The 27,778-nt window shown below is 37.5% G+C and overlaps 1 protein-coding gene across 1 annotated transcript; it reads left to right on the top strand.

Moving 5' to 3' along the window:
* The first annotated feature begins 2,162 nt into the window (after positions 1 to 2,162).
* Positions 2,163 to 27,230, top strand: CEP78 (centrosomal protein 78kDa). The gene is made up of 15 exons (XM_009709366.1): positions 2,163 to 2,415; positions 2,637 to 2,812; positions 3,443 to 3,515; positions 4,055 to 4,158; positions 4,931 to 5,105; positions 7,005 to 7,118; positions 7,359 to 7,423; positions 11,731 to 11,839; positions 13,463 to 13,598; positions 14,558 to 14,603; positions 15,816 to 15,959; positions 21,877 to 21,954; positions 23,419 to 23,585; positions 25,037 to 25,190; positions 26,706 to 27,230. The coding sequence occupies exons 1-15, from the start codon at positions 2,163 to 2,165 to the stop codon at positions 27,228 to 27,230; spliced, it is 2,319 nt and encodes a 772-aa protein (XP_009707668.1).
* The last annotated feature ends 548 nt before the right edge of the window (positions 27,231 to 27,778 follow it).

Here is a 27,778-nt window from a genome sequence, read left to right as displayed (position 1 = left end):
GCTTTTCTCGCCTCCTGGGCGCTTCCCTTTTATCCCCGTGGCTGATGGCGAGCAGCGCAGTCCTCACTTCGTGCTGGTTTAACGGTGTACTTTGTTGGGGAAGCGGAGCGCTGAAGTAGTTCCCTGAGCTGGTGGCAATATCGAGTGGGTGAAACATAAACCTGTTTTACCGCAGTTATACCCAGAGTTGTTTATTTGAGTATGTTAGATGGATGCTGTGTTATATACTTAAATACAGTGATCCAACAGATCAAATAAAACGTGTTTACCCCCAGCAGACCACGAAGCCATGCTGAATGAAATGTGTAAGCAGAGAGTAACCATGTAGTTAGGCTTCCTCTGTGTGTCTTGCTGTTCCGGAGGTAGGGCATGGTCATTGTTTCTGTGGTCAGTGGTCCTGTATGGAATATTTTTGTCCCCCTATAAATTTGACCAGCTGTTTTTTTGAATCGCTGTAACCTTACAGCTTCCTAAAAGCTCTTAGCCTGGAACTCGATTTCTCAGTTTTACTGTGTGCTTGGTTTCTTTTTTTACTTTTAGTTTGTCACCAGCCAGTATCATCTGATGTCTTCTTGCTTCTGTATTGAAAGAGACAGTAAATAATTGTCCCCAATGTACATTCTCAGAGCCAGCTGCACATACTCTAGGTTTGTGTCAGGTGCACTAACTTCCATGCAGAAGAGTTCTAGTTTACATAGCAGTCTCTCAGTTGGAAGTTACTGTAGGTCTGATGAATGTGGCCCTTCTTTCTACCTGCAAGTGGGTTAAATTTCAGTGCTAGGGCCAGAACCTCCTTTCTTTTACTTCAGTTGGAGGTGTGGTGCTCAGGTGTTGCAGTGAAAGCCACCATGAAAGAATATTGCTTAAGCTCTGGAGATAAAAGGCTAATATGTTGTGCATTGATACATCACCAAGTCAGTGGTGCTTTACAATTGATGGTCACTTTCTGAAGCTGAAGTACTGGATTATAATTTAGTCATTTCTGTTCCTGTGGCCACAGCGTGGTCATTATTTGATGCTAGTAAATTAGAGCTAAAATAAAAGAAACAAAAGGGCATAGAGAAACTATTATTAGAGTTTCTAGACCTATTATTATTACAGTTTCAGTCATCCAAATACTAATAATGTGATTATTTTTGTTCTAGATTATATTCTTACAAATGACTTTCCTCACATGCTTGTACATATTCCGCAACTCTTAGAATCATAGAATCATTATGGTTGGAAGAGACCTCAAAGATCATCAAGTCCAACCGTATACCCAGTGCCACCCAGTGTCCCATGTTGACATACAGAGTGTTTTAGAAGAACAGCTGAAGCTTTCCAGTCTTTAACAATATGAAAAAATGTTCACAATGTGAACAATGTTTGATACTCCATGTGGCATACTTAATGCTATCTTGAGTAATAAATAAATAGATAAATAAATGGATCTTCTAAATATACTGGCAAATATTCCTGTTGACACTATGGAATTACTTAATAGCTGTGCCGTGGCAGTATTTAGAATTCTGTTTGGGAGTTAGCACTGTTTTGCTATGTGAGTACTAATTTGTAACAAAAACTTATGCCTGAAAAGTGCTTTCCTGAATTTCCTGGGATAAGTTTATAAGGTACGCAATAACAAAAACATTTAGGAAAACACACATTATGTCCTGTATTATCAGAATTTAGACTTTTGATTGAAGTAGCAGAGAAGCTCAGAAGTAGTTCTCTATGGAATAGTCATTTGTATCCCTTGGTGTTGGGTCAAGGAGTGGCCAAGTCTTTCAGGAGTCTGCAGACCCTCACGCTACAAAATTAAGTTTTAAGAGGGAAACAAGAACTTTACAGCAGTTAGTGCCTGAACATTAGGCCTTTTGTGTTTTGGGTATTCCTCTTTGTGTGAGAGAATAAAAATGCAGACTTTTTGGTTGATTTTTTTTCCACCTGTTTATTCATTCAGTGGTACTTACACAGGTAGTGAGCATCACAAGACATCAGTGTTGTAGCTGCTGCATCAAAGACATGTAACTGCTATACAATATGCATGAACATATTAATGTTTTGGGTATGCCTGTTAAATTGAGACTGTGTTGCAAAATCAATTATACATTGGAAAAAGATTGTATCTTTTTTTTTCCCCTCCCTTTTATTGCAGAGACATTTACCACATAAAAGAAATGATTGAGTCAGTTAAAATAAGAAGACAGTGCATGCTGGATTTCTACTCACATTATGAACATCTTTGTGCTCTTCAAGGCTCTGTGCCACTGAAAGCTGTGAAGGCTAACCTGTCTCAGAGTGCTCTTGATCTAACTGTAGATCGTATTAAAGGTGCTGATTGGGCCCCACTTCTGAATGCTATCAGGCATAATAAGACTCTGACTTCTATTGGAATAAGAAGTTTTCATCAACAGGGTCTTGAAGAATCAGGTTTGTAGTGATGGCTATAAAAGATAAATACGTTGATGTATGTATCTTAGAATTTGTGGCATAAAATCTTTGTGTGATTGAATAAATGGGGGAAGGAATTGTAATATCTAAGGAATTATTTCTACTTAAGAAAAGCAGCAAAAAAGCAAGGTATGCTTATGATTGCTTTTAAATCAATAGGGACTGGATTTTACTGATGTGTAATTTTTGTTGTTTACTAGGTGTTGAAAGACATAAAACTTACTTTAGAAGGAGAATTCCAGCAATTCGATCAAAAGACTTGACTGGCCAACTATGCAAAGCTGTCAAAGGTTGTCTCAGTGTATCAGATGTACTAAAAAATTTAGAACTGCAGGGTTTGCTTCTAAGGGAGAGAGATCTAATACTTTTAACAAAGGTGAGAATATATTAGTATACAAATAAATGGAAAATTTGCTTAGAACATAGAGAAGTAGCAACTAAATTTTATAAATATTTGTCACAGGCAAAGATGTTCCTCTTCTAAGATATCTTTGTGTTATCCGTCATATGAATGATTCTGCTGAGACATTTAGTATAACCTAGTCTTGCAGAACCTGTCAAAATCACATAACCTTCCCTTGCCCTGATTCATCAAGGCTTATTAGAAGGTTCTTAGCAACATCTCTGCCATGTGTTTGGGGTGTGTAACTTAGAGTTGTGACTGAAACTACTGTGCATGTCCGTGACAGAAGGAAAGTTGTGGGATGCCAAGGAGATAAAAACAGGTCTTCAGTATGTGTTACTGGAACGCTCCAGTTTGCTTGTGGATTGCTTCTAGGAAAGGAGGTTGCTGCTTGTTGCCTATAGGCTATGGCTCCTCCTGTGCTAAAGAAATGAACCAGCTTAAAGTGAGCTTTAAGGTTCACTTGTTTTGACCTCTTCTGAACCCCCTAGATTTTCTTGTAGGGAACAGAAAGAGCTCTGAGCAGTTTGGGTGATGTGGTCTTGTCTTTGTTTATATATTTGCTTTTCAAGCCAGTTAACAAACATTGTTTTTATTCTGAAGGGCTTGGCCACAGCTTCATCTCTGGAGAGTGTTTCTTTAGCCCACTGTCCAATTGGAGATGGAGGATTAGAAAGTAAGTTCAGAATCAAAAATGTATAAATATATTTCTCAGTTTTTTAGTCCTTTAAATAGGTAAGTAAGTATTTCAGTATTTCCATTCCTGTTTTAAATTTGTCTATAGTGATTAAAATAACAATCTTCACTTTATTCTACATGACTTAACAACATTTGAAGACTTGAATTTCTTCACTTGATGCTAGTAAATAGCCATACTACTTTACAATGATGTTTACACTTTTATTTAAAACAACAGGCATAATATTTGTTTGAGGTTAACTCTTTCTTGATTTGTTCATGTTTACATAAATAAACTGAAATACAGTATGTTATAGCTTCTTCAGATAGTCTTTGCTAAACACTTGTGCTAGAAATATATAATCCTAGAACATTTTAAATGTATTTAAAATATACTTTGTATTTCAACACTAGTTCTTTGTGAGGGCTTTTGCCTGTTAAAGCTGATTCAGCTTCTTAACATGGCAGTGAAAAAATGTGTTCTGATAAACTGGCTGTGGTGTATGTAGGTAATGTGCATACTTTTGTTTTCTTCAGCAATCTGTCAGAGTGTAAAGAATTCAGCTACTATCAGATATGTAAACTTCACAGGATGTAGCCTCACGTGGCGAGGGGCAGAACACACAGCAAATGTATTAAAGGTAATCACCTTTCTTAGAACCAAATGTTCACAAGAACTTAAATACATTTGGTTTTTTCTTTTACTTTCAAGCTCTAGATCCATCAAAGCACTTTGTGAGCAGCATATGTGAATACTGAAGTTAAATATGTGAATAGTCCTGAAATTTGTGACTGTACGCCAAAAGTAGCTCAGTTTACTGGTGTGGGATTTAAATATGGTACTTCTTAGTAAACATCAGTTAAACAAATAACAGTTCAGATTGATACATTTTCTTTAAGTGAGGATTAGAGCTGTAAATGTCTGACACCTGTTCTGGGGAGTGCTTCTTTCATTGTCACAAATCTTGAAAAATATCTTAAGTATTCGTAAGCATTGGGTAAGAATAATTGAGTTTACAGTTTAGAAGCTACTAATTAACTGATTAGTAAGCTTGTGACAAGTACAATATTCTAATTAATGTTAACATTGGCTGGCATGAAAGCATGTAATTTCTTACTGAGTGTTTCCTGTTCAAGATGCGTTGAAAGTGTCTGTCTGCCAAAAAAGGTAATAAGATGTTTTGTAGCCGTATTTAATAATTTGCATTGCAAAGTGGATGATCAGAACAAACCTGACTTAATTGTAATGTTTAAAAATTACTCTTATTTCTTGAACTCAGAAATGGTATAACTGTGTTTCTTATATCAGCACTCAAGCCACTAAACATCAGTTACAAACAAAGATAACTTGTGATCTTGTCATCAATAATGGCTTTGCCTTTGCATTTGGTAACAGCTTCTTTGTTTGCAAAGCACCAGGCAATGAAAAGACACGGTGAAGCTTGGGCTGAAAGCCTACGTTATAGGAGACCTGACCTTGACTATATGACCGGCTTGAGGCGGATTACTTTCAACTGCAACATGCTTGTTGGAGATAGAGGAGCAAATGCCTTTGCTGACTGTCTAGGAGAGGACCTTTGGCTAAAAGGTATTGTGAAATATTGACTCTTAAGATACAGTAGCGGCAGGCAGAAAACTTAAAATTGTCAGTTATAGTAAATGTAGCCAGAAGAGTAACTCACTATTTAGCTAGGAAAGAGTAATCTTTCTTCAAAAGAAATTTCTACTCCTCTTTTGACTTGTCAAAGTATCCAAATACTATTGTGTCGTCTACTATTGTCCTCTAGTATTTTGGAGAAATAATTTGTTCAACAGTATATCTGTACAAAATGACTGATGGTGGTGGTATAAGAAGTCATAGCATTCTGTACACGGAATCAAGTACTTACCTGTTAAAATTTGTTTTATAGTTTGAGCCAGGTGTACAGGTTACATGTATACTGATGGAAGAGGATCAGATTAGAGAATACTTAGGCAAACTGGACATACAGAAGCCCATAGGCCCTGATGGGACGCATCTACAAGTGCTGAGGAAGGTGGCTGATGTCATTTTGAGTCCACTGTAAATAATTTTTGAAGGATCATGGTGGTTAGGAGGGGTGCCTGAGGACTGGAGGATGGCAAACATCACTCCTATCTTCAAGAAGGACCCAGGGAGCTACAGGCCAGTCAGCCTTACTTGGATCCCTGGGAAGCTGTGGATGGATGTACTGCCATCTAGAGGGACCTCAACAGGCTGGAGGAAGGGGCTGTTAGGAACCTCATGAAATTTAACAAAAGGAAGTGCAAAGTCATGCACCTGAGCAGGAATAATCCCATGCACCAGAACATGCTGTGCAGCTGGAAAGTAGCTTTGCAGAAAGTGTCCTGGAGGTCCTAGGGAACGCCAAGCTGACTGTGAGCCAGCAAAGTGCATTTGTGGCAAGGAAGGCTAATGATGTCCTGGGCTGCATTAGGCAAAGACTTGCCAGCAGGCTGAGGGAGGTGATTCTTCCTCTCTGCTCAGTACTGGTGACGCCACATGTGGGCTCCCCTGTACAGGCGAGAGCTGGAGTTACTAGAGGGAGTCCAGCAAAGGGCTGCTAAGGTGATGAAGGGACTAGAGCAACTCTGATTTCAGGAAAGTCTGAGGGAGCTGCGGCTGTTTAGCCTGGAGAAGGGAAGACTCAGGGTGGGTCTCACCAAGGTATACAAATACCTGAAGGGAGGTGGTAAAGAACATGGAGCCAGGCTCTTTCCAGTTGTGCCTGGTGATAGGGCAAGAGGAGGTGGGTACAGACAAACACTGGAGGTTCCTCCTGAACATCAGGAAACACTTTCTTACTGTGAGAGTGACCAAACACTGGCACAGGTTGCCCACAGTGGTTGTAGAGCCTTCATTCTTGGAGGTCTTTAAGAGCTATCTGAACATGGTATGGGGCAACTGGCTTTAAGTGAGCCTGCTTGAGTAGAGGTGTTCAGCAAGATGACCTTCCAACCTCAACCATTCTGTGATACTGTGCATGCACAACATGAAATAAATGCCAAAGCCATGATAGTACTGTTTGATGGTGACCATGTAATTTACTGATGTGTGCAAGCAACAAACTTGTAGAAGAATTGACTCAGACTTTTTAAATATAAGTTGCATGTTTGTACCTATGATGTTACCTTGGGCAGTTGAACTAATTGGTGCCTGGGAATATTATATCTATTAGGAATTGTCAAGAACAGTGACTAAACTGTGATTTTTATGTTCCTTCCTTTGTAGTTGTTTAGCAGTTATTTTTTAATGTTGATCTATAATACTGATTTAAATTTCTAGTATTTTTCTCTGAAAGTAGTATTCTTGTTTTTAAACATGGCTATTATCGTCATGTTCTCTTTTCTCATGCTTCATGTTCTATGAAATGGAGGTTTTCAGCAGGTGTGGATTAATTGTATTAGATCTTGACTATAGGTTATGCCACTGAGTATTTTGTTTTTTTTACCTCCTTAAACATTTTAGCACTTGATTTGCAGCAGTGTGGAATATCCAATGAAGGAGCAAGGTCATTATTACATGCTCTTCAAACTAATACAACTTTAGTGGTACTTGACATAAGAAAAAATCCATTAATTGGTATGTATCTGCATCTACCTTTGTCCTCTTTGTGGTTTGTTTTTTCTTCCATTAACTTTGTGGGGAAAACGAAACTGCTTTTAAGGAAAAAAACCTGCAACAGTATTTTGCTAAACATTTTTAAAATGAGGGAAGGGAGCAGGGTAGGTAATGTGTACTGCTTATTCAATGGTCTGTTTGTTTGCATAAATACTTGTCTCATACAAGAAATTCTTAATAAGATATCTTGATTCATCCTAGATCACGTTATGATGAAAAACATTATTGAAAGAGTACTTATGAATGGAGATAGTGCTAATTCAGAGGTATGTGTTAGGCATTTTAGAGTGAGTTTGGGGTTTTCTTTGTAGCTGCCCTTGCTTTTTTTTTTTAAAGTACAACTTTGTTCAGAATTAATCTAAAACAGCTGTTCCAATTATAAACAGAAGTCTGACTCTTAAGCAGTTTAAAAAACAAAAAACCAAAACACTACGAAGGGAAAAACGAAAAACACTAGCAGCAACATGATATAGTATTGGGCATTTTGTGTGATTTCTTATGTAATTTAAGATGTAACATACTAAAACCAGGATATCCATTTAACGAAAAGAAAAATGGAAATATGTGTATATATTTGGGCATTACCATAGAATGTTAAGTAAATATTGCTGCTGGACTGCTGGGAGGCTTTCTACTGCATGTGTCTTGTTAACATGGTAATAATAACTTTTCATTAAAAAGTAAAGAAGATCACAATTTAAAATTTAAAACTGAATTTATTTTGAAACTTTTTTTTTCAATAATTTACATAGTTAAGATTTTTTTAAAGTTACTCAGGACCATCCTTTCAGATGCTAACCATCTAAGAAAACAGACTTTAGTTAAAGTACAGTACTCCTTGCCATCTTTATCTGATAGTCCATAGAGAGTTTACAGTAACATGCATAAACTGAATATCTGGACCATTTATGATTAGATATACTGTTTAAATACTGAGTCTTGTGTTTATAATACAGAAATCGGATTTGATTCCCAAAGGAGGCAGCAAACAAATGAGCATACTCTTGTTTTCACAGAGCTGCAGCAATCTCAGTTCTTGTTCTGGAACTTATTGCACTTTTGGTTTTGAAAAGGCTTAAAAGTCAGAGCTGTGGATCTGTAGGGAGTATCTAATAAACTCAGAAGTCTGTGTGTAGAATTCCTTGAGAATTAATGCAGTTTCCCACTTCAATCTCTTAAACACTTTTTTTGAGAAATTGATGTTGGTTGTGAAGGAGTACTTCGTGGCAGATGGAATCAACACTTGCAGAATGTTTCAGGGATCACATAAAAATAGCATCTGCCTGGAGATGCTCAAGATGATTGGAAAGCTGAACCGTGAAAAGAAGCAACTCTCTGGGGAGTCTCCTATGTAGTAAGAGATCACTCAACTAAAGACAGTTGTTTTATATTCATCCAGGTAGTGCAGTACCTTAAATCTTACTGGTGATGTTAGTAATTCTTCATACCTCATTAACAATATGAATGAAAAAGGACTCACAACCAGCTTGCTAAGTAACTTTGCTTCTTCCACAAATAAAAACAGCCTGTTTTTATTTGGCTGTTGTAAATAATGTTTGCTGTTTGTCTTGGGAACAGTGCAGACACTCCGAAGGGGATAATCCCCCTGTTCAGCAAGATGAACACAAACATTTGGTGTTGATGCTCTTTTGAAATGGAAACATTTGCTACCTTAATCTAGGATTTAAAGTCAGTTTTGAGCTCAGTTGCAGAAGCCTGGATATTATGAAGAGAAAAACAGTTCAGTTTCTTTGAGGTAGCATCTTGATATGCTCTATATTGAAAGTCAGCAATGTGGGGTTTTGTTTTGTTGTGTATGAGTGTTGCTGGTGTGTTGTTTTGTAGTTTTTTTTTTGTTGTTTTTTTTTTTTTTGAGTCAAAACTCAGGGAATAAATTTGTAAATTGTCAGAGGTGTTAATGAAGACAAACAGTTGGTCACTAAGCTCTCTTGCAGAAAGAACTGCAAGGACTTTCTTCACTCTGTCAATAGTCAAAATTCAGGTGTACCATTGAAAAAAAAAAAGTACAAGTAAAAACAATTTAAGAGTGTATTTGTGAGAGACCTAATGACATATTCTAAATTACGGATGTAACTGACACTCTAGTTCTTTCTATTTTTAGTAAGTTTTAGCGTAATACAAAAATTCCAGTTATTTTTCAGATTTTCCATGATTTTTTTAATGGAGTATCCAATATAAACTAAGTTTACAAATTTAAAGAAGCAGTGTTTGTTTCTTGTAGCTTAAGCTTGTCAGACAGAATAGAGTCAGTTAGCATCTGCATTGCTTCCTTTTGTCATCTGTGTACTGCCTCCAAACCTGTGAGCTTTTAAAACTATGTGCTGGTTCATTTTTTGTAGTGGAGAAAACACGGGTATCTATCTTGGAAATTATTTAATTTAGTAGGGATTTTTTTTTTTCTTTTACCTATTGTAGTTGCTAGAGATCTGGATTTCATATTGATAGAAAATGAAGAATTAAATGGACTAAGTTTAGCCTATGTGTAGAGACTTCTTGAACTCATTGTGTGAGATGTAATTTTCTGTGTGAGTCTGTCGCTTGCTCTTGCAGCAAGTGGCCTAACTCATATCATATCTCACCCAGAGATAAATAAGGAGATGCACGGATGATCATCCCCAGTACTGCCTCCAGTTTTATCTACCTCAAGTTTCAGCTTTGTATCCTGCCAAAGCCTAACTGTCATAATTCTCATGAGTAAAACTCAGTAAAGTACTGAATTTGTTTATGTCTGAGAGTGGCAGAGCTGCATTCTGTACCATCTCATAATGACACCTGTTGTGTCAACTCTGTGGTTTTGCTTACACGGAAATTATATTAAGGTGCTGCTGTGTTTCTTTACAACGAGAAGTTTGGTGCGCTTTTGAAGGGCCTCATAATAATAAGCAATCATAACTACAAAAGGTCATGCCTCCGCTGCCACAAATAGCCTGTAATGTACTGTCACCACTTGCTTACTGGGTACTAGTCACAGTAGCCCTTCCATCCTGTTCTGCATAAAAACTGATTATTTCCCTTTGCTTTTCAACAGCATGTAGGTGCTTGCCTTTTGGCTTGGGTTTTCAAATTTGCAAGAAGAGATGCCTACTGCTAATTGATGCCTTCCAATTTGATGGGCAGCTAAAACAGAGGAAAGTTGTATTATCCTAGCCGCGCTGTGTAGCTAGTATAGTACATTGTAATCGTAGATGTGATTGGGTATAATACGTGGTGAAAGTTTGTGTAGATTCTGCAAGAGACTGAATAACTTAAAGGAAAAATCCACTGAAAGGTGTATAAAACAAGTTGCTTTCATAGTCTCACCTCAAGGACTTGGTCATTTTTCAGCACTGTCTTATAATATGTTTGCTGTCTTTATACTTAGATGTTGTACAACAGCAGCAGGCACCTAGATAAGAGACAGGCTACTGGGCTAGATGAACTTTAGGTTTAACCTAGTATAGCTGCTCTTTCATGATCACAGTGAAACAAAATTAAGATTCTCTTGCTCTCAGAAGTTTCCAATTTAATTTTACTCTGTCTATTTTTTAGTTTAAAATGAACAATTCACTTGTCTCAGGAGCTAGATCCAGCTGTAGACCCGGCAAAACTTACACAAGGATTATTTGAGTCCAAAGTTTAGAAGAAAAAAAAACACCAAAAGTTTTTCTTGCCAATGATAAACTTGGACTAAACTTGGTTAGTTAGAGCACAGTAAGGGCATTTTAATCTTCCTTGTGAACAGGGTGGGAATAACTTTGGCATACTGTTCGTAGTACTCTGATGTGGCATTTAGGGCTGTCTGAATAAGCTTTGTGTTAATATCAGCTGCATTTCCTTCGATGGCTGCTTAACGCTAGACTTTGTACTAACTATAGCTTGATGCACACTGAAAAGTAAGTGACAGTGTAACTTAAGAATATCTACCTGGAATAATAAAGCTTATTGGAGCAAGGGGAGCATTTAAGAATAGCACTGTTGCTGTAAGGAAATCAAGTTTGAAGTACGGCAATTGCCTTTGATTATCACCATGTCTTAATTTGAGTTTGGAAGCTTTTACTGTGTAAGGATGAATTTTCTTTACAGGCAGTGAAAATTAAACTTTGTATTTTTTAAAATACTAACTTTATTGGTAATACAAAATCATGTTAGGGAAGCTTTTATTACTCTGGAGAACTTTGGCCTGAGCCAGTCATTCCTAGCAAGGCAGCTTTCTGAGAATGAAATGCAAAAGCCAGAGTTTCCTTTTTATAGGGTTGATGCCATTTTTTTTTTTTTTACTATAAAAGGAGAAGAGTTTTGCACAGGAGAAAGGAAAATATTGGATGGGATATTATAGTGGTGTTCTGGGAACACTTTCTGATAATGTAGCACTCAGATTCACATTGAATCTGTGTTTGAATTGGGGCTTTGTGGGATTTTTTTTTTTTTCCTGAATTTTACAATTTATTGTTAAGTTTTTGTAACTAGCAGTGTTGTCCATATATCTAACAGAAACCCCTCTAATATTAAATAAGCAGCTCTTTAAATATCAGTTACTAAAACAGTTTGTCTTTCTTTAAAAAAAAATTTCCAGTATAAGTGGCTGACATCTCCATCTTCCAAGGATGCTTTGAAAACTAGACCAAAGAAAAGAACTATTGTCCTGGGAAGTGGTCGAAAAGGAAAAGCTACTATTCGTATTGGTAATGCTGTCTATTTTCTCTGACTATACTAAATTTTGTCTACAAAATAATCTTTTAATATTTAAGAGCTTTAATTGTAAAATATATGATATGTCTAAATGTCAGTGTTTTGCAGAATACTTGTCTTCCAAAAAAATTCCATTTATTCTTAATTCAGTAATGTGTCTTCTACCATCAGTGGTTTCTGTAGGAAACTCTTTTGTTTTTAGTGCTGCTAGATATGTGGCTGGAAAAATGGTATGATATGCTGACTTAGATATGTGGAAGCATTGCGCATATTTATTCTTAGTGCATCCTGTCCACAAACTTTCACTTCTAGGAAGCTTGGCGGTAATAAGTTGCCTAGTTGTTCTGATGTTATAACCTTTCTGTAGCAGACTGTCCTCTGCCAGAACAAACAGGCATGCATTTTTTACTGATGTACAAAATGTTCTAAGATGTTTTTTGTTTTTTAACTTCTTGTAAACCTATTATAAATAGCATGTTTAAAATAATATAGGTATCTTGAATATTTATAATTAAGTAGTGATAGCTGTGATCACTAAATATTTTTCCGTAAGTTACTAAAAATTTCACTGTAATACATTTGGCTGTCTTTCATCTTTGCTCTAGTTATCTGGAAGCAAAGAAGTAAGCATAAATCAAATTGAAGTCTTTTAACAAATAAACTGTGGTGATCAGGGTGATGGAAAAATAAAATCCTGGCTTAAATATAGTTGTCGTGGTTTGGGGTTTTTTTGAGAGTTGTTTTTTTTCTTGTTGTTTCTTTGTTTGTTTTAAATAGAGGGATGAGTCAGGAGGTGAAAACTACTCTATCCTGTTTACTTGTTGAGGATGAACTGAAATTTGGAATCCCATTACCACCGTTATGCATTCTATACCATTACAAAATTAGTTGTTTTATTGATCTCAGAGAGGCAATAACGTTGAGTTCTCAGTAGTGAAATGACTAGTTCTCACTGCATGAAATATTAGGTAAACAGTTTTCTGGGCTTGTTAGTTTCTGACTTATACACAACCTGTGATGTGGATGTGATCATCCACACTAGGTATTTATTCTGAATCTACTTTGAGTAATAGTGTATGATTTAAACAACAACAAAAGACTGGACTAGTGAACATGACTTTTCATTATTATTCCTCTTAAGTGAAGATTTTGCTGGTGTTCTGTAGAACCGATCAACATGAGTAGCAGCTTTAGCTTCAGGCATTTTGGCAGTTACAAACCCAATGTTCTTCACACTAAAGCCACTAGAGGGCAGTTTGAAGCACAGAGATAGCCTTATTGACTACCCGGACTGTCTTAGCTCCCGCTTGAGACAATGGAGTTAGGTATCTGAAATTAGTAGTGTGAATAAACCTCTTTAGCTACAGAACTTTGCTTCCTTTTTTGAATGATGGTGTGTCTTTTTTACATCAACTAAACATAGCAGTTAAGTATACCAGCTTATAATTACAAGCAGATAAGCTGTCCACCCCTCTTCTTGAGAAGCAAACCAAAAGTTTTTGAACACTTAAGCAAAATTAGACTGAAAGGTAGATTTCCTACAGTCCTGTGAATTTATTTGTAAATAACTAGGTATAATGAATTATCTTTCCCCTTATTCTTGCTGTTCAATACAGGATTACCACCTAAAAAGTCTGCAAGTCCTGGGAAAAAAAATACATCTGTGAAAGATAGTTACTCACCGAAACCACTACCGCCAGGTACAAAAGGCTTCCTTCCTTGGCGGACTGCAGAACGTGCAAAGAGATGCAGGTGAGGTTTTCATAGTACAAGGGAAAATATTAAAGCATAAAACCTGCATGATAAATGTAGTGGAGAGCAGTGTTAGTTTTTTAAATTACGTATTTGAAAGTTACACATAAAATTTCATATTTCATCCATAATTTTTTCTGTTTATATAAATTTTGAGGATGTTACATAAGTTGTATTCCAGTAAGTTTTTAAAATACACAAAAAGATAGAATGATGACCATAGGAATATTCAGGTGTAGCAAGACCCACCCCAACCGAACCCACGTTGCTTGCTTGTTTTCTTGTTACTAATGATTTATCAGACTTACCATGGCTGAAGATACAATTTAGTTTTCTAAGCTTGTAGTATAGCTGATTTGGTGTCCACTTTGAGGTGCCTAGGTATTTTTTCCACCTTGTCTTTCTGCTCCATCTCCCGCAATACCAACAGAATTGTTGTGATCATCTAAGTCCTGTGAAGTGAAATGAAAAAAAAAAATAAATCGTTACACATGGAAGCCATAATATTGTTACCATGCTTCCTTTTGAAACAGTTTCTGTATTGTTTTGGTTTTTTAATGTGTTCCATAAGCCTTGGCCTCTCAAAGTGGAGGCTATATAAATATTTAAACAAAAAATTACTTAATGCTCTATCATAACTATTTTTATTAAACTTGTTTTTCAAAGTGCTGAACACCAAATTCTCCTGTTGACTTTAGTTCATAATAATTAACTAAGCGAGATGCCTATTGTAGATGTTAATGCTAGCATCCAGTAATGTTGCTCTAATTCATGATTAAGTAGGAGTGCCAATAGAGCAAAATGAGGATGTAATGAGTGTTAAAGGGATACAGGGCAGTGTCTGATGCTGGTTTTACTCTTACTGCTTCACCTGTCCTAGAATCCCGTGTTTGGAAATGGAAGTAGCAGTGGTGACATTATAAACTCACTTTTCTCAAAAGTGTTTTTTCTAACTTTAGAGGGGGGCCAGTGGATAGTACTGAAGAATTACCAGTGAAGATTCAGGTACTCTCTCCCCCACCCCCTCGCCCCTGCAATGGTTTATTTAGTAGATGAATGCCTGAAAAAAGATGAAAGTGTTCTCAACAGAATCTTACTGTCTAAAAGTTAAGACTGGAACATACTTTTAAAGTTCTGTCTTATAGGATTGCAAGATAATTGCTTATGTCAGCATTTGGGTGAAAGTTCTTTGATCCTTAGTTTACTCCCATTTCTGTATTACTGTCTTTTGATTTCTTAGCCATATGAGCAAGCTGGGTTGGAATATGGGCACAGTCCATCCAGAGGCAATAAAGAGAATTAACAGCATTTTTCTTTGAAAGGTTCTGCACTCTCCTTCTTCTCTTTCCTCCTTTTGCTTTTGGACCACATACTTGTGTTTGCATCCATCTGTGAACCGCTTTAGTAAACATAATAGCAAGGGAAAAAAAAAAAATCCCCTCTTTTTTCCTTCTTCGCATCTCATTTCCATCTCCTCCCATCCTCCCTGCCAGACCCACCAGAGAAAAGCTAGAGAACTGTGTTAGTGTGTAATAATGAATTGAATTGGCTCGCAGAAGGGTCTGATGGTTGCTGAAGTCAGCACACATATCCCCTGCTCTGGTGTGGGCTTCCCATGGGCTGCAGTCCTTTCGGAAAACCTCCTCCCACACAGGCTGTCCATAGGCTGCAGCTCCTTTGGCCCATCCCTCTGCTCTGGCATGGGGTCTTCCCTGGCTGGAGTGTGGATATCAGCTCCACCATGGAGCACCTCCTCCTTGTCCTGCGAGCCCGGTGTTCCCTCTCCTCTTTCTCACTCCTTCTGTTCCCTCCTCTTCTGCTGGTCTAGCAGTTTTTGCCCTTTTCTAAACATGCTTTCGCAGAGGCAGCACCATTTGGGCTGAGGGGCCCAACCATGCCCTGCGGTGGGTTGGCTGGAGCCAGCTGGAACCAGCTGTGCCCTGCATAGGGCAGCCCCAGCCTGTCCTCACAGGTGCTGCCCCTGCTACTAAATCCTTGCCTCATATAGCCAATATATACATACATATGATTTTTTTTTAATATGTTGTTCTGTGCAAATTTATTTGATAAATTTGCATAGCTGGACAATGTATATGCATTTTAAGGGACTGGGAAACAACTGCATTCAAAGCAAGGTTTTGGTACTATTTAATCTTTGATTTTTATGCACATTGTAATGCTGTGAGTGGGTGTGTTCTTCTTTTCTGATGTAATTAGACAGGTATTCCTGTGAAAGTGACAGTAGAAAGTGCTTCTACATCTGAAACCGAAGACACAGAAGATTTAGATGATATCATACATCATCCTGATTTGGCAAAATCATTAGATAAAGTTAATGTAACAAAATCTCAACAATTACAGGTAAGAAGCATGTTCTGTGCCTTACACTCTGTAAAGGCAAACTATATCAATTGAACTATGTTTTATTCAGAAAATTATGGCTAAGCTAATAACCAGTCATGGAGCAGGATTTCTGAGTAACTTTTAATTATCCTGCATTATATCACACAGGCTTCCGTTTCAAAATGTGCGTGTCAAATATGCACTGGATTTCCAATCTCTGAATAGTTCTTATGAAGATGTGTATGCTATAAGCATATTGGCAAATACTAAGGATGAACTTCACTTAATACACACAGCTGCAATATGCATAATGTCTCTGTTCCAGTCCTGAATCATGGTTCACAAATCTTTTAATCAGTGTTATTGCCTGTACTATTTCCTTCCAAGTATTTCCTTTATAAATGTAATTTAATGTTATTTCTAAGAGCTAAAATATTGTAGTGGTTGTTTTGTAAAAATAATTTGAAAAATAACTGAACGTGTGTTAAAGCTCCATTTTATAATTGAACTTGGTAACAAAATTTTTTCATTTGCTTTTTATTACTCCCTCTACTTCTTTGATAGTTCTAAAAAACTAGCAGTAGCAAGACTGACTTCTGCAAATGTCTTGGCAGGGAACGTTCTTATAGAAGGAAGGGAAAAACAAAGAGTGTGTTTTGGTGGCTCGGTAATGCTGCTGAGGTGCTCTAGCAGTATTATAAAGTAACACCCTCAGGCAGAATAACTAGGTTGTTTCTGAAGTGTTAAGATTTTAATTTTATTTGGAGAATCTGCACTGCCTCCAAATAAATACTGATAAAAATAAGACCTGTAGTCAGTCTGGTTTTTGTGGTGGTAGTCGTAGAGCACCACACTGGGTGAATGAACTGGTCATGTGTATAAATATTAAGACCGTATTTCTGTCTTTATGTAAGCAAAGCTGAAACTTAACTTGTTGCAGATCTATAGGCAGATCTAAAGTTAGGGTGTCTTAGAGTTACTGTGGAAGGCCAAAAGACTGTACAAATACTGCATAAAGAACTACCTGTCTTTTTTTCAGCTGATGCATACTTTTTCTTCAGGCCTACCCTCTTTCTCTAAAATTTTTGTTTCGGAAGATTTTCAAGGTTTTCACATGTTGCTGGGACTTAAAGTTGTCTAGCAGCTTTCTTCTTTGTAGGTGATTTCATATTACTGTTCATGTGCAATATGTTGACATTGTGCTGTTCAGTTTCTCCAGTGCCCATCAAGGGCATTGTGTCTGGAATCATGGAACTCCATGTCACGTGCATATTGCATCAAAAACTTCTATGCAGCAAGTACGGTGCTTTCAGTAAATGCTTGATGTATTTATTCTTGGTGTTTGGACAGGGAGGAATATTACTTTCAGGACACACTGCAGAGGCAGACAGTGTTTTGTGCTTTGAGGAAGGGTTGTCATATCGACTTATGTTGTCAGTGTTACCCGTAGTATTACATACAGAACAACCGTAAGGAAGGGATAATGTGTGATTAATTTGTGTTTGTAAAGGTCCAGATTTTCCTGATTTTCTGAATTTGAAAACCAAAATAATTTTTTAGGTGATAGTTGCCTATTTTAAACAGCCTTAAACTGTTTCTGTGCCTCACCCATCCTTTTTCTTATGTTGATGCGAAGCACAGTTTCACATTGTGTCAGAAGAGAACTAACAACTTGTCACCATTGAATTGTGAAGTCTATTCCCCCTCCATCCCTTAGTGCTTTTGCAGTTCTTGCTTCAGTCTTTTTCTCTCTTGTGTCTTTTTTCATGTTTATCTGATCATAACGCAAGTTGATTCAACTTGCTGATGTGGAGAATACTCATGTAGTTCAACAACGAAAAGTGCCAAGTCCTTCACCTGGGGAAGAACAACCCCATGCACCAATATATACTGAGGGCAGACCATCTGGAAAGCAACGTTCCAGAGAAGGCCCTGTGGGTCGTGGTGGCCACCAAGTTGAACATGAGCCTTCTTGCAGCAAAGAAGGCGAATTGCATCCTCAACTACATTAGGAGGAATATTACCAGCAGGCTGAGGGAGGTGATCCTTCCTCTGTATTCAGCACTGGTGAGGCCACACCTGGAGTACCGTGTCCAGTTCTGGGCTCTCCAGTACAAGAGAGACATGGGCATACTGGAGAGAGTGCAATGAAGAGCCACAAGGATGGTTAAGGGACTGGAGAATCTCTTCTATGAGGAAAGGCTGAGAGAGCTGGGACTCTTCAGCCTGGAGAAGAGAAGGCTGAGGGAGGGATCTTATCAATTTACATAAATACCTGAAGGAAGGGTACAAAGAGGGCAGAGCCTATCTGTTTTCTCTGGTGCCCAGTGACAGGACCAGAGGCAATGAGCACAAGCTGAAACACAGGAGCTTCCCCCTGAACAACAGGAAACACTTTTCACTGTGAGGATGACTGAGCACTGGCAAAGGTTGCCCAGAGAGGTTGTGGAGTCTCGATCCTCAGTGATAATAAAAAACGATCTTGACAAGGTCCTGGGCAACTGGGTGTAGGTGGCCCTGCCTGAGCAGGGGGTTGGACCAGATGACCTCCAGAGGCCCCTTGCAACCTCAGTCAGTCTATGGTTCTGTGATATTTTTCCAGGTTTTCAGCCATCTTAAATGACTCACATTGGCTTATGTGACTGGGTGCATTCCAGAACTGGAGCATGGTAAGTGGCAGAAGTCTATGACTGATAATGTGAGAGGGGAAGTGGAGAAGCCTTTTTATCTGCATTAATTTGGCTTAGGTACTGTCATTAAACAGCTCTTACTGCAGAGCTGCTTGAGTGGGGAGCTGCTGGAGTGGAGAGCTGCTTGAGTCGGCAGCTGACTTGAGGAACTGATCTAGCTGAAAAGTAATCCAGTGTATTTGGCTGTAGCAGGCCTTGGGACGGCCTTTCAGTAAAGTGGGACAACTAGCTGTGCTAAAACGATGGGATTGCAGAGTGGGAATAAACAGTAAGATGTGGGAACTCCTTAAACTGCCACTGTGCCAAACAAACTCTCCAAACATCCCTTGATGTGACTGAATGGCCAGACTTTCACTTTAGTATGCAAGTCTTTGAGAACTTCCCTGCATCCGTCTGCTCAAAAAGGGGCTTTAAGCATACTAATTAGTGAAACAATATTAGTTTTGTTTTCATTTAAGAAAAAACCCACAAACTTTAGTTAACAAAAAGCTTAATTTCTGCTTAAATGAAAAATAACTGATAAATATTCTTTCCTTCCACTAAAGGGAATCTGAAATGTCAGAATTGCATCTGATGAAGAGTGTAGTTGAGGAAACTCCCAGATTTTGAAATTTCAACTAAGGATATAGATGGTGAACTTCATCCTTAATATAGTTAGCCTAGTAACTCTTTCTACACACGAATACTGTGTCAATTATGTAGAAGTAGAGATTACACTACAACTCTTTTTTAAAAATAAGGACAACAATGTAATCAAGTAGAAAAACATGGCTAATTAGTTACTAAAGTTTTTTTATATTTTTAGTTTTTAACCTTCAGTTTCATACCTCTGTCTAGTGTTGAGTAATCATATTGCATATAATAATTCTGAGGGCTAGAGATCTATTTGCTATTCATCTTAAAGGCTGTCAGTGCTATCTTTCTGGACTACACTAGTAGAAGACTCAATCTTGTAGCCTGGATGTACATTTAGCTCTCTCTGAAGTATTTTAATAAATTTTTTCTGCACAAAGACTAGAGGATTGTGTAAGCTAGTGAATTTCTCAAAAGCAAATCAAAGAATAAAGCGTACATATACTTGTAATTTAATGGTGACAAATATGTTTGCACAGGTGCAAGGCATCTTTCTTTAAATGTAGGCTTCTGATACTGTTTATGAGGAGATGTAGCTGCAGTGTTTGTCAAATTTTTTGTGAAGTCAGCCCATAACCATCAAATATTGTGTACATACACAGTGTGATAAGTTTAAACAAAACTACAAAACCTCCAAATTTCTGTTTAGAATATCTTGATAATTTAACTATTTTCTAAGCCTTTGCCCTTTGAAAATATAAACCAACAATTTGAAGAAAAAGGTCGGTGCTGTCACCTTTAGAATTGTCTAAAATCTGTCGACAACAAAAATACCATAGAACTAAGGTTTCTAAAGTAGAGTTGCTTACCAAAAACAGCTAAACCCTAGAAACTTTAAAATACATATATACATATGCACGCACACTATAAACAGAACTGTAAGAATTCTTCAAGTGTGTGGTACCTGTGACTGATCCTCAAAGGTAGGTTACAGGATTCCAGCTTACATGTCAAGTTAAGAATGTAGAACATTATGGTTGCTACTTTCTGTTCCGTGCTTCTGGATCTGTAAAAGGATTTCTAGCTCCTATTATTTCCACACATTCTGAGGCAGATTGCAGTAAGATTGTGGTATTTGTTGAGGGTTCTCCTTAGATATTTGTCCCCCACCCCATGCCTGGAGGCGATTTTGTTACATCATGACAGTTAGATACTGTTAACTCTTTTCCCAAATACTGTCTTTGAAGTGTGGTTTTCCTATACTTTCTAACCTCTGAGAGTCTTTTTTTGTGTGTTCAGATGATAAAGATATGACTAGCTTTCTAGTTCCAGCTTTAGCTTGGTTGATGCTAATCTAGGGATCTTCAGAGTGGGTTTCACTGGACAGTAGTGATGGAGCCATAATCCTCACTCTGAGTGGTTGTCACTGGGAGGCCTATATCTAGGCTATTTTAGAACCTGCATCTTTGAATCAGATACAAAAGACCTCACATCCTGCAAGACCTGTGAGGACCCATTTGCATTTGTAGAAGGATTATTTTTACTATGCATTCTGTTGCACACCAGTCTTTCAGTTGATTGCTTGTATGAAATGCAGTAGTATGCTCTTGAATAAGCTTTTGATAGTAAACAAAGGATTTCAGTAGTATTTGGATCTTTGCTTCTCTGTAGAACTGATTGGTAAGGTGTGTACAAAAAGCAGTGTCTTATGTTACATATATGTGCCTGTATACAAGGTGTATAGAGAAATGAAGCAGCTTTGTATACTGTTAATTCATCTAGGCTACCCTCTGAAAAATAGAGCAGCTTGATAATTTGAACAGTTTTCATCTTTGGAACTAGAAGAGTGTGTTAAGGCATGCAAGAACAAAAATTCCTATTTGTTCTTCTACTTCAGATGCTGTAATTAAAGATGATAATACTCAGCTATGATATGAGAAAATGTATTACTTATCCAGACTACTGTTCACTGAAACTGAGAGATTCACTACTCTAGAACTAAAACTTAAAATACAAGCATAGGCATCTCATGAATAAGACTAGAATATATTTGTTAGAGGTTTGCATTTGTTTTTGTTGTTAATTCAACACTAAGCTGCTTAACTCATTCAAACAGCTTGGGATAAGAAAAACTTACTTTTTTCTGCTGAAGAACCAAGTAAAACCAATTGGAAAAAGTACAGTTCTTAAAGTTCAGAATTTTGTATTGCTGCTGTAATAGGGAATAAAACCCTGGATGAGGAAGACATTCTGAAAATCTAGGTATGGCTACTAAGGATTTTTTAGAGCTAATTTGAGCTTTTGATGAGGTAGATGTATTTAGTTAAAAATGAGGTTTGAAAAGATGAAGGGAAAGAAGAGGAAGTAGAGAACGTACATTCCTGATGGTAATGTCATAGGTGGAAGAGACTCGTGCTATAATCTCGTGTTATCTATTGCTATACTGCAAATTGGTTAAGTGAATCACACTTATTTCCACTTTTCTGTGTTAATTTTTTGCATCCTAGAGTGTTATACTGGTAGACCTCTGTCATGTATTTTTGTAGCAGATGTTATTGCTTGGAATGCCATGTGCTAGCTGTTAATTGGACATGATGAGTTTTTGTATAATATTGCATGTTGATCTGACATTTTGAGATAAGTTTCATGATAGTTTATCTGTGTTATGATAGTTGGAGCTGGAAGAATGTGTGGAAAAATTAAAGGAAGAACAAAGAGCCAGAGCAAAGGCTGAGGAACGGATAATGGAGGTATTGATACTTAACTGCTAATCATCTTTACTTTTAAAGGAGGCAACAATCAAACTATCTACTTGGTTAATTAGAAGTAATTATCAATGACCTCTAATGTGGTAGCTTCCAGAGTTTCAGTTCAAAGTCACATGGATCATTTACTAGCCTACGGGCAATGATGAAATCTGCGTTTAGTAATGTGTGTTTGTTCTCCTGATCCTATTCCAGAGCCTTGAACTCCAGGTCAAGCTACTCTTTCAGCGTGTTTCATTCATTTGGTGTATTACTTATGATGTGGGGCATCCTGACGTTTGTTTTTCTTAAGAAAGTGATTAAATCTGTTTGCAATTTGCAGCAGATGGATAGTTCTTTGAGGTTTCCCACCTTTATCATGACTTGCACTGAAAAGCTGTTTGTTGCAAGTATTTTTGAATTTGGCTTGTTCTGTCCCTTTGATTTATAAGTTTTGTTTCTGCAGGCAAAATGTCAGATGGGTTTCTGCATAGTATGTTGGCCATAGCCATCAGTTGTTGCGAAGTGGTTTCGCATTATGACAGAACTGAGCTAACAACTTGTCACAGTTAAATTGTGAAGTTTATTTCCCCTCTGTCCATTGTTGAGGATCTAAAAAGATCCTTTAGCATCAATAAGCAGAATTTCTTGTAATAGAGTTGAGTGTAAGACAGTACAAATGAATGGATTTGGTTCTTAGATGTGATCTGGAGTGGAATGAAAGTGGTGGTACCCTTTGGAACTTGAGTGATAAGTGGTACCCCACAGTAGAGGGAGCCGATACCCACAAAGGACTCTGCACTCTACAAGGTTCATTGTAGTCCTCTGGTATGGCCACCCCTACCCTCCTGTAATGCAAAGTGCACCAGTGGGCTCTGCTGGATATCTGTAGTTGGAGTACTTAAATGTTTTTTAGGCTAAATCCCACTGCAAGAAATCTTTCTTTGTCATGCTAGACTGCTTGGACCTAGCACCTTATCTCAGGAGAAGGGATAAATTAACTCGCAGTAATCTCTAAAATTGTTCATTTTAATGATAGTTTAACAGCTACAGTGCACTACACAGATGTATAATTTTTTGTCCTTCTCATAAAAGATGAAATCAGGAAAGTCTGTGGTAGCAGTGATTGCATAGCTGTAATCTTAAATGAGTATCTGAGTTAATGTTTCCATCAAACACAAAACCCTGTGTATCCTACAGTTATCATTCAACTTTCAGTTTGTCATTGATATGATTAATATTCAATGTGGAGAAAAATTGGATCATCTTAAACTTTCAGTTTTGGGATGCGCAGTACAGGGGATATAGAGGGGTGAATATAAGGAGAGCATTGGCCTTCATTAAGTTACTTTGGGTATTTCTCTTCGTCATACTGCTCTACAGGCTTGCAAAGGTGGGGTTGAGTATTTTGGGGTTTTTTAACTGACAATGAAAGAAATGACTTTACCTCTTCTTCCCCCGCCCCGCCAGCTGGAAATGGAAAATGCAAGATTAAGGAATCTAAATATCTCCCTATCTGAGGTTCTTCATGCGCAGTCAGTAACCAACATGATTTTGGAAGATGAAGGTGTTCTAGGCAGCATTGAGAACTCTTTCCAAAAGTTTCACGCTTTTTTAGACCTCCTTAAAGATGCTGGGTAGGTTGTCACTTTACTTAAGTCTTACTGTTTCTGCTGAGATCTCTTTCCAAAATTATCCTCTCAATGAAGTATGCTACCTTCTCCCCCCCAGATCTCTAGGACTGTACTCACAAAGAGCAAAGGAAGAAAAGTGAATTCAGTCTTTTCTCAGTGGGAGAAACAAGACCCAAGCACTGTCCAGCTGAATTCATATATCTGTCTTTGGGAAAGGCTTTCAAGAAGCCCATTGCAAAAGACAAGAAAGCTCCTATTAAAGCATGTTTCCAAGTCTCTATTGGCTCTTAGCATTCCTATGATAGAAAAGGCTCAAAATGCAGTTGACCTGGCTTCAGAAAGTGTCCTGTTGCATTGGCCCCCTTTTACTAATTGAAGTACAGAAATCTAGATGGATGAATCTCGCCTCTGTACCTAAATTCTGGATTATTATTATTATTATTATTACTTGAAATATTTTAGAGAGCATTGATTGAAGTTTGTTTTAACGGTCTGCCCCTGTACCAGAGGATAGTTCATCCTTCCCATTTGCCAAAGAATTTCATCTTAAGTTCTCAAACCTGTTTTGTAAAGTTATGTAGCCAGGCATGGCAATCTTGTCCAGGAGAATGAAGGAATGATATGAAGATAGATTGTAGTCTACTCTACATGTTCAGAGAAGACCACAAAAGATTTTATTTGCCCTCCCTGCCTCCTGCTTCCATCCACCTCCAAATTGTAATAATGTAACTTAATGTAAAGTTCGCCCTGAGGCTGTGTTCTAATTTTTTGCCAATCACTTGGTAGAGTTGCCATTGTTTTCAGACTTTGGGGGAAGGGAAAATGCTTTTTCACTACATAAAAAATAAATTTTTCAGATGGGCCCTACATCTATTCATGATCATAGGGAGCAGCTCCCAATCACAAAGACTGCTCTTCTCAATAAGCTTCTATATATAACATGCTGTGCTATCAACTGATGGCTGCAACTTCTTATTGAGGCTTAAAACACCCAAGTGGTAGGTTTGGCCAACTTGTAAGCTGGCAGGTGAAACCACATTGACTGTATTTGTGAAGCATGTAATTGGATTTCGCTGTTAGAGATGATACTAGTTTTGGAGATGTGCACCAATCTTCTGCTTGAATGCTAGAGTTCTAATCTTTGTTCTGCCTGACAGGGAATCTGCTTACCAGCATCCTGCTCTGAGATCAATGCTAACTGGGAGAACTTCATTCTTAGTCTTCACTCAGTGTTATGAGGCTGACAGTTTTGAACCTGCATGCTAATTTGTGCAAAGATAGGAAAATACCTTTAGCTTTCATCTTTATTAAGCTATTTTGGGCTTCTCAGAAAATAATGGAAAAGCTATCTTCAAAGCTTCAAACAGATTCTGTTTCTTCTTCTGGTTTTGATTGTTTAGGTCTTTCGCAGGGTAAGAATTTTTTTGTGTCATTTTCTATTGTTTATTTTACAGACTTGGACAACTTGCTGTATTAGCTGGGATAGACCAGTCAGATTTTGGTCTTTTGGGGCATCCACAGATGAATTCTACTCTCAGTAAGCCTGCTAACATGCTAAAGGAGAAGTCTTTTGAAGAAGAAAGACAGGAACATACCCAGAATAACAATGTAAGTCTATAGAGGGAATGCTAGTGGCAATGCACTTGATGCTATTTAATGTACTTTTCAGCTGTTACCCCCTCTGACTGAGAGTGATTACCAAATGATCCATGAAGTGATTATTGCAATGTTTTGCTCTAGCTTTATTTATACAGATCATAATAATTAAATGATTACTGTAAGCTTCTTAAGTGATTGCCATTTGGAACAGAAAACAGTATTTTGTAATGTATTAAAGAAAGTGTTGGTGGTAATTATGTTGTTTCTTATTCTGAAATACGAAGTTCCAGTAGTGGTATGCATCCATTGCAAATGGAAAATACCATAACTAGGTTTTTTTTAGAAACATTTACAAGTGATGTATAGTGGTTTTAAAAAACTTAGTCTGATAGTAGAAGGTAGTACAATATGCCTATTGAAAAGCACGAATTTTCTTTTAAGTAATTGCAGTGCATATGTTCAGTCCTGTTAGATTTCTACATGGACCACGCTATGAATTTCAGGCAACTATAAATTTGCAATATTAACAACATAAGTTTTTAGTTTCTACTCAATAAGTAGAAAACTTGCTGGATTTTTCAAGGGAGATACTAAAGTTCCCTTAAAAAAAAAAAAAGACCAGGCTTAAGTTTTTAATGCAATTAAAAATTAAGATACTAAGAGAGCCTACAGCCTTGTCCAAGTTGGATAAAACTAAGAATCGTTCTGCATTACAGTATGTTTCTTATACTCAATGTCTTCCCCATTAAGTGTTCCAAATTCCTCAAGAACACCATGAGCTTCTAAAACATTACTGTAAGAAGTGTTAAGTTTCTTTTAATGGTGTGGAAAGCAATTTCCAGTTTTGCAGTTTGAATATGCGAAAATTATTTGGAGTAATAGAGCAATTCTCATTCTAGGTTCTTTGACATTTGTTATAGTTTGGAATTCCACCATGTTTTCAGCTGGCGGACTCTTCTGCACTGTGACATTAACTTGTTCATGCAGTGTGTTTGAGCCGTTATTTTTGTAATTCAGCTACATTTGAAAGCCTGAGCTTAAAGGTTTTTTTAAGTATACGTGGCAAAGGACGATTACAAAAAGCTTCACCTAACACTTTACTGTCATATTTACCTCGTGGTATTGGTTAGTTCAGATTCTTGTAGCAGCTAGGTATTGTGGGATAGGCTATTGGGACCACACTACTGCGAACTGTGAGCAAACATAATGAGTTGCAGGTATTTCAGAACGATAGACATGATTAGGCTTTGGCTTCTTCAGGTTAACTGACACATTTCTGTAGTAGAAAGTTCAAGCTAGATGTGAAACTGTAATGTGCCTACTCTCTGATTATCACCCTGCCAATCATCTGAAACTTGCTTGCTTTGAAAGGTAATAAAGGTTGTGTGGTTGCTATTATCTCTGAATCCTTTCTATATTATGTAAAGACTTCATTTTGCTATGCGGATTTTAGTTGGCAGTTGCAATACTGGATTTTTTTTTCTCTAGTCGCATCAGTATCTTCATTGGAATCTCTTATTTCAGAACAGAGCTGGGGACGTCCAAGTTTCTCTTCCTGGCACGTTTCAGTCCCAGATGGGTGTGAATAATGCCTTCTCTGCTCTTAGAGAAATACAAGAACTTCAGACTGCTGGGCAGCAATATCAGCCAGGTTCATGGACGGAAAATGACGCTCAAACACTTAACCAAAATAAAGAGGATAAGCTTCGAAATAGTACTCCAACTTTCTCTGAGAGGAGAGTCAAACAAAATGAACAAGCAAAAGGACATCACTCAGCAAGGCAATTGGTTACCAGTCTGCATTCAATTTCTGATTCCAGTGTACAGATTAAAAGTAATGGTAGTGGAATATCCAGTGGTCCTTCTGGTGAAAAAAGCAAAAATTGTTCCTCAAAGAAATACATCCCTAGAGCAAAAGAAATGGCAATTCCAAATGGTGGAACAAGAGGAGATCAGAGTAGACTGCAGACAATAAACCGCTCTGGAACTGATACTGTAGGATCTGGCTCTGAAATACAAGAAAGTATCCAAAGTGTTAGCAGCATTTGAAATGATTCTAAAATGTTTGGACTGTTCTTTACACTTGCAAGATTAAAAATAAATTTTGGATGCCTCAGTGTAGTGTTTGAATCTTTTGTAAAGTAATATAGGCTTTATAACCTTTTAAAGCATTGCATGCTGTTTAGTGTTCCTGTTTCATGTTTGCATCACTTGTCACCAGATTTTTATTTTTGGAAACGTGATGCACTGGTAGAACGGTACCCTTCAGTTTGTACTACATGCAAAGGATTCCTGGCATATGGATTTTATTGTGTATCATAGATCTCATTATAGAGTGTAAATTGTTTGAGCTAATAAAATTAATTTGAGTACAATTTTTTCCAGTGTTTATTTCCAGTGTATTGCAATGGAAGTGGAGAAAATGGTTTTAGGGCAAACATCGATTCATGCCTAACAGTGTATCGGTATGGCATTCCCAAAGGTAGTGGAAGTTTCAGATTCAAAAATGAGCCGAGAAACACCTCCACAAGAAATGTTTAAATACAAGCGTTCTTCCTTATTGCCATGACTACAGATCATAAAATAATACATGTTGG

Source organism: Cariama cristata, unplaced genomic scaffold (genome assembly GCF_000690535.1).
Source record: "Cariama cristata isolate BGI_N322 unplaced genomic scaffold, ASM69053v1 scaffold8421, whole genome shotgun sequence".
Taxonomy (NCBI): Eukaryota; Metazoa; Chordata; class Aves; order Cariamiformes; family Cariamidae; genus Cariama; species Cariama cristata.
Note: the sequence above shows the minus strand (reverse complement) of the source record. Positions and strands in the feature narration are given on the sequence as shown.

Excerpts from the sequence above, each read along its gene's own strand:
- CEP78 (XM_009709366.1), top strand. The coding sequence starts at position 2,163 with ATGATTGAGTCAGTTAAAATAAGAAGACAGTGCATGCTGGATTTCTAC. Across the intron at positions 4,159-4,930 it reads ACACAGCAAATGTATTAAAG|CACCAGGCAATGAAAAGACA; the intron begins GTAATCACCTTT and ends TTGTTTGCAAAG. Across the intron at positions 25,191-26,705 it reads AACATACCCAGAATAACAAT|AACAGAGCTGGGGACGTCCA; the intron begins GTAAGTCTATAG and ends CTCTTATTTCAG.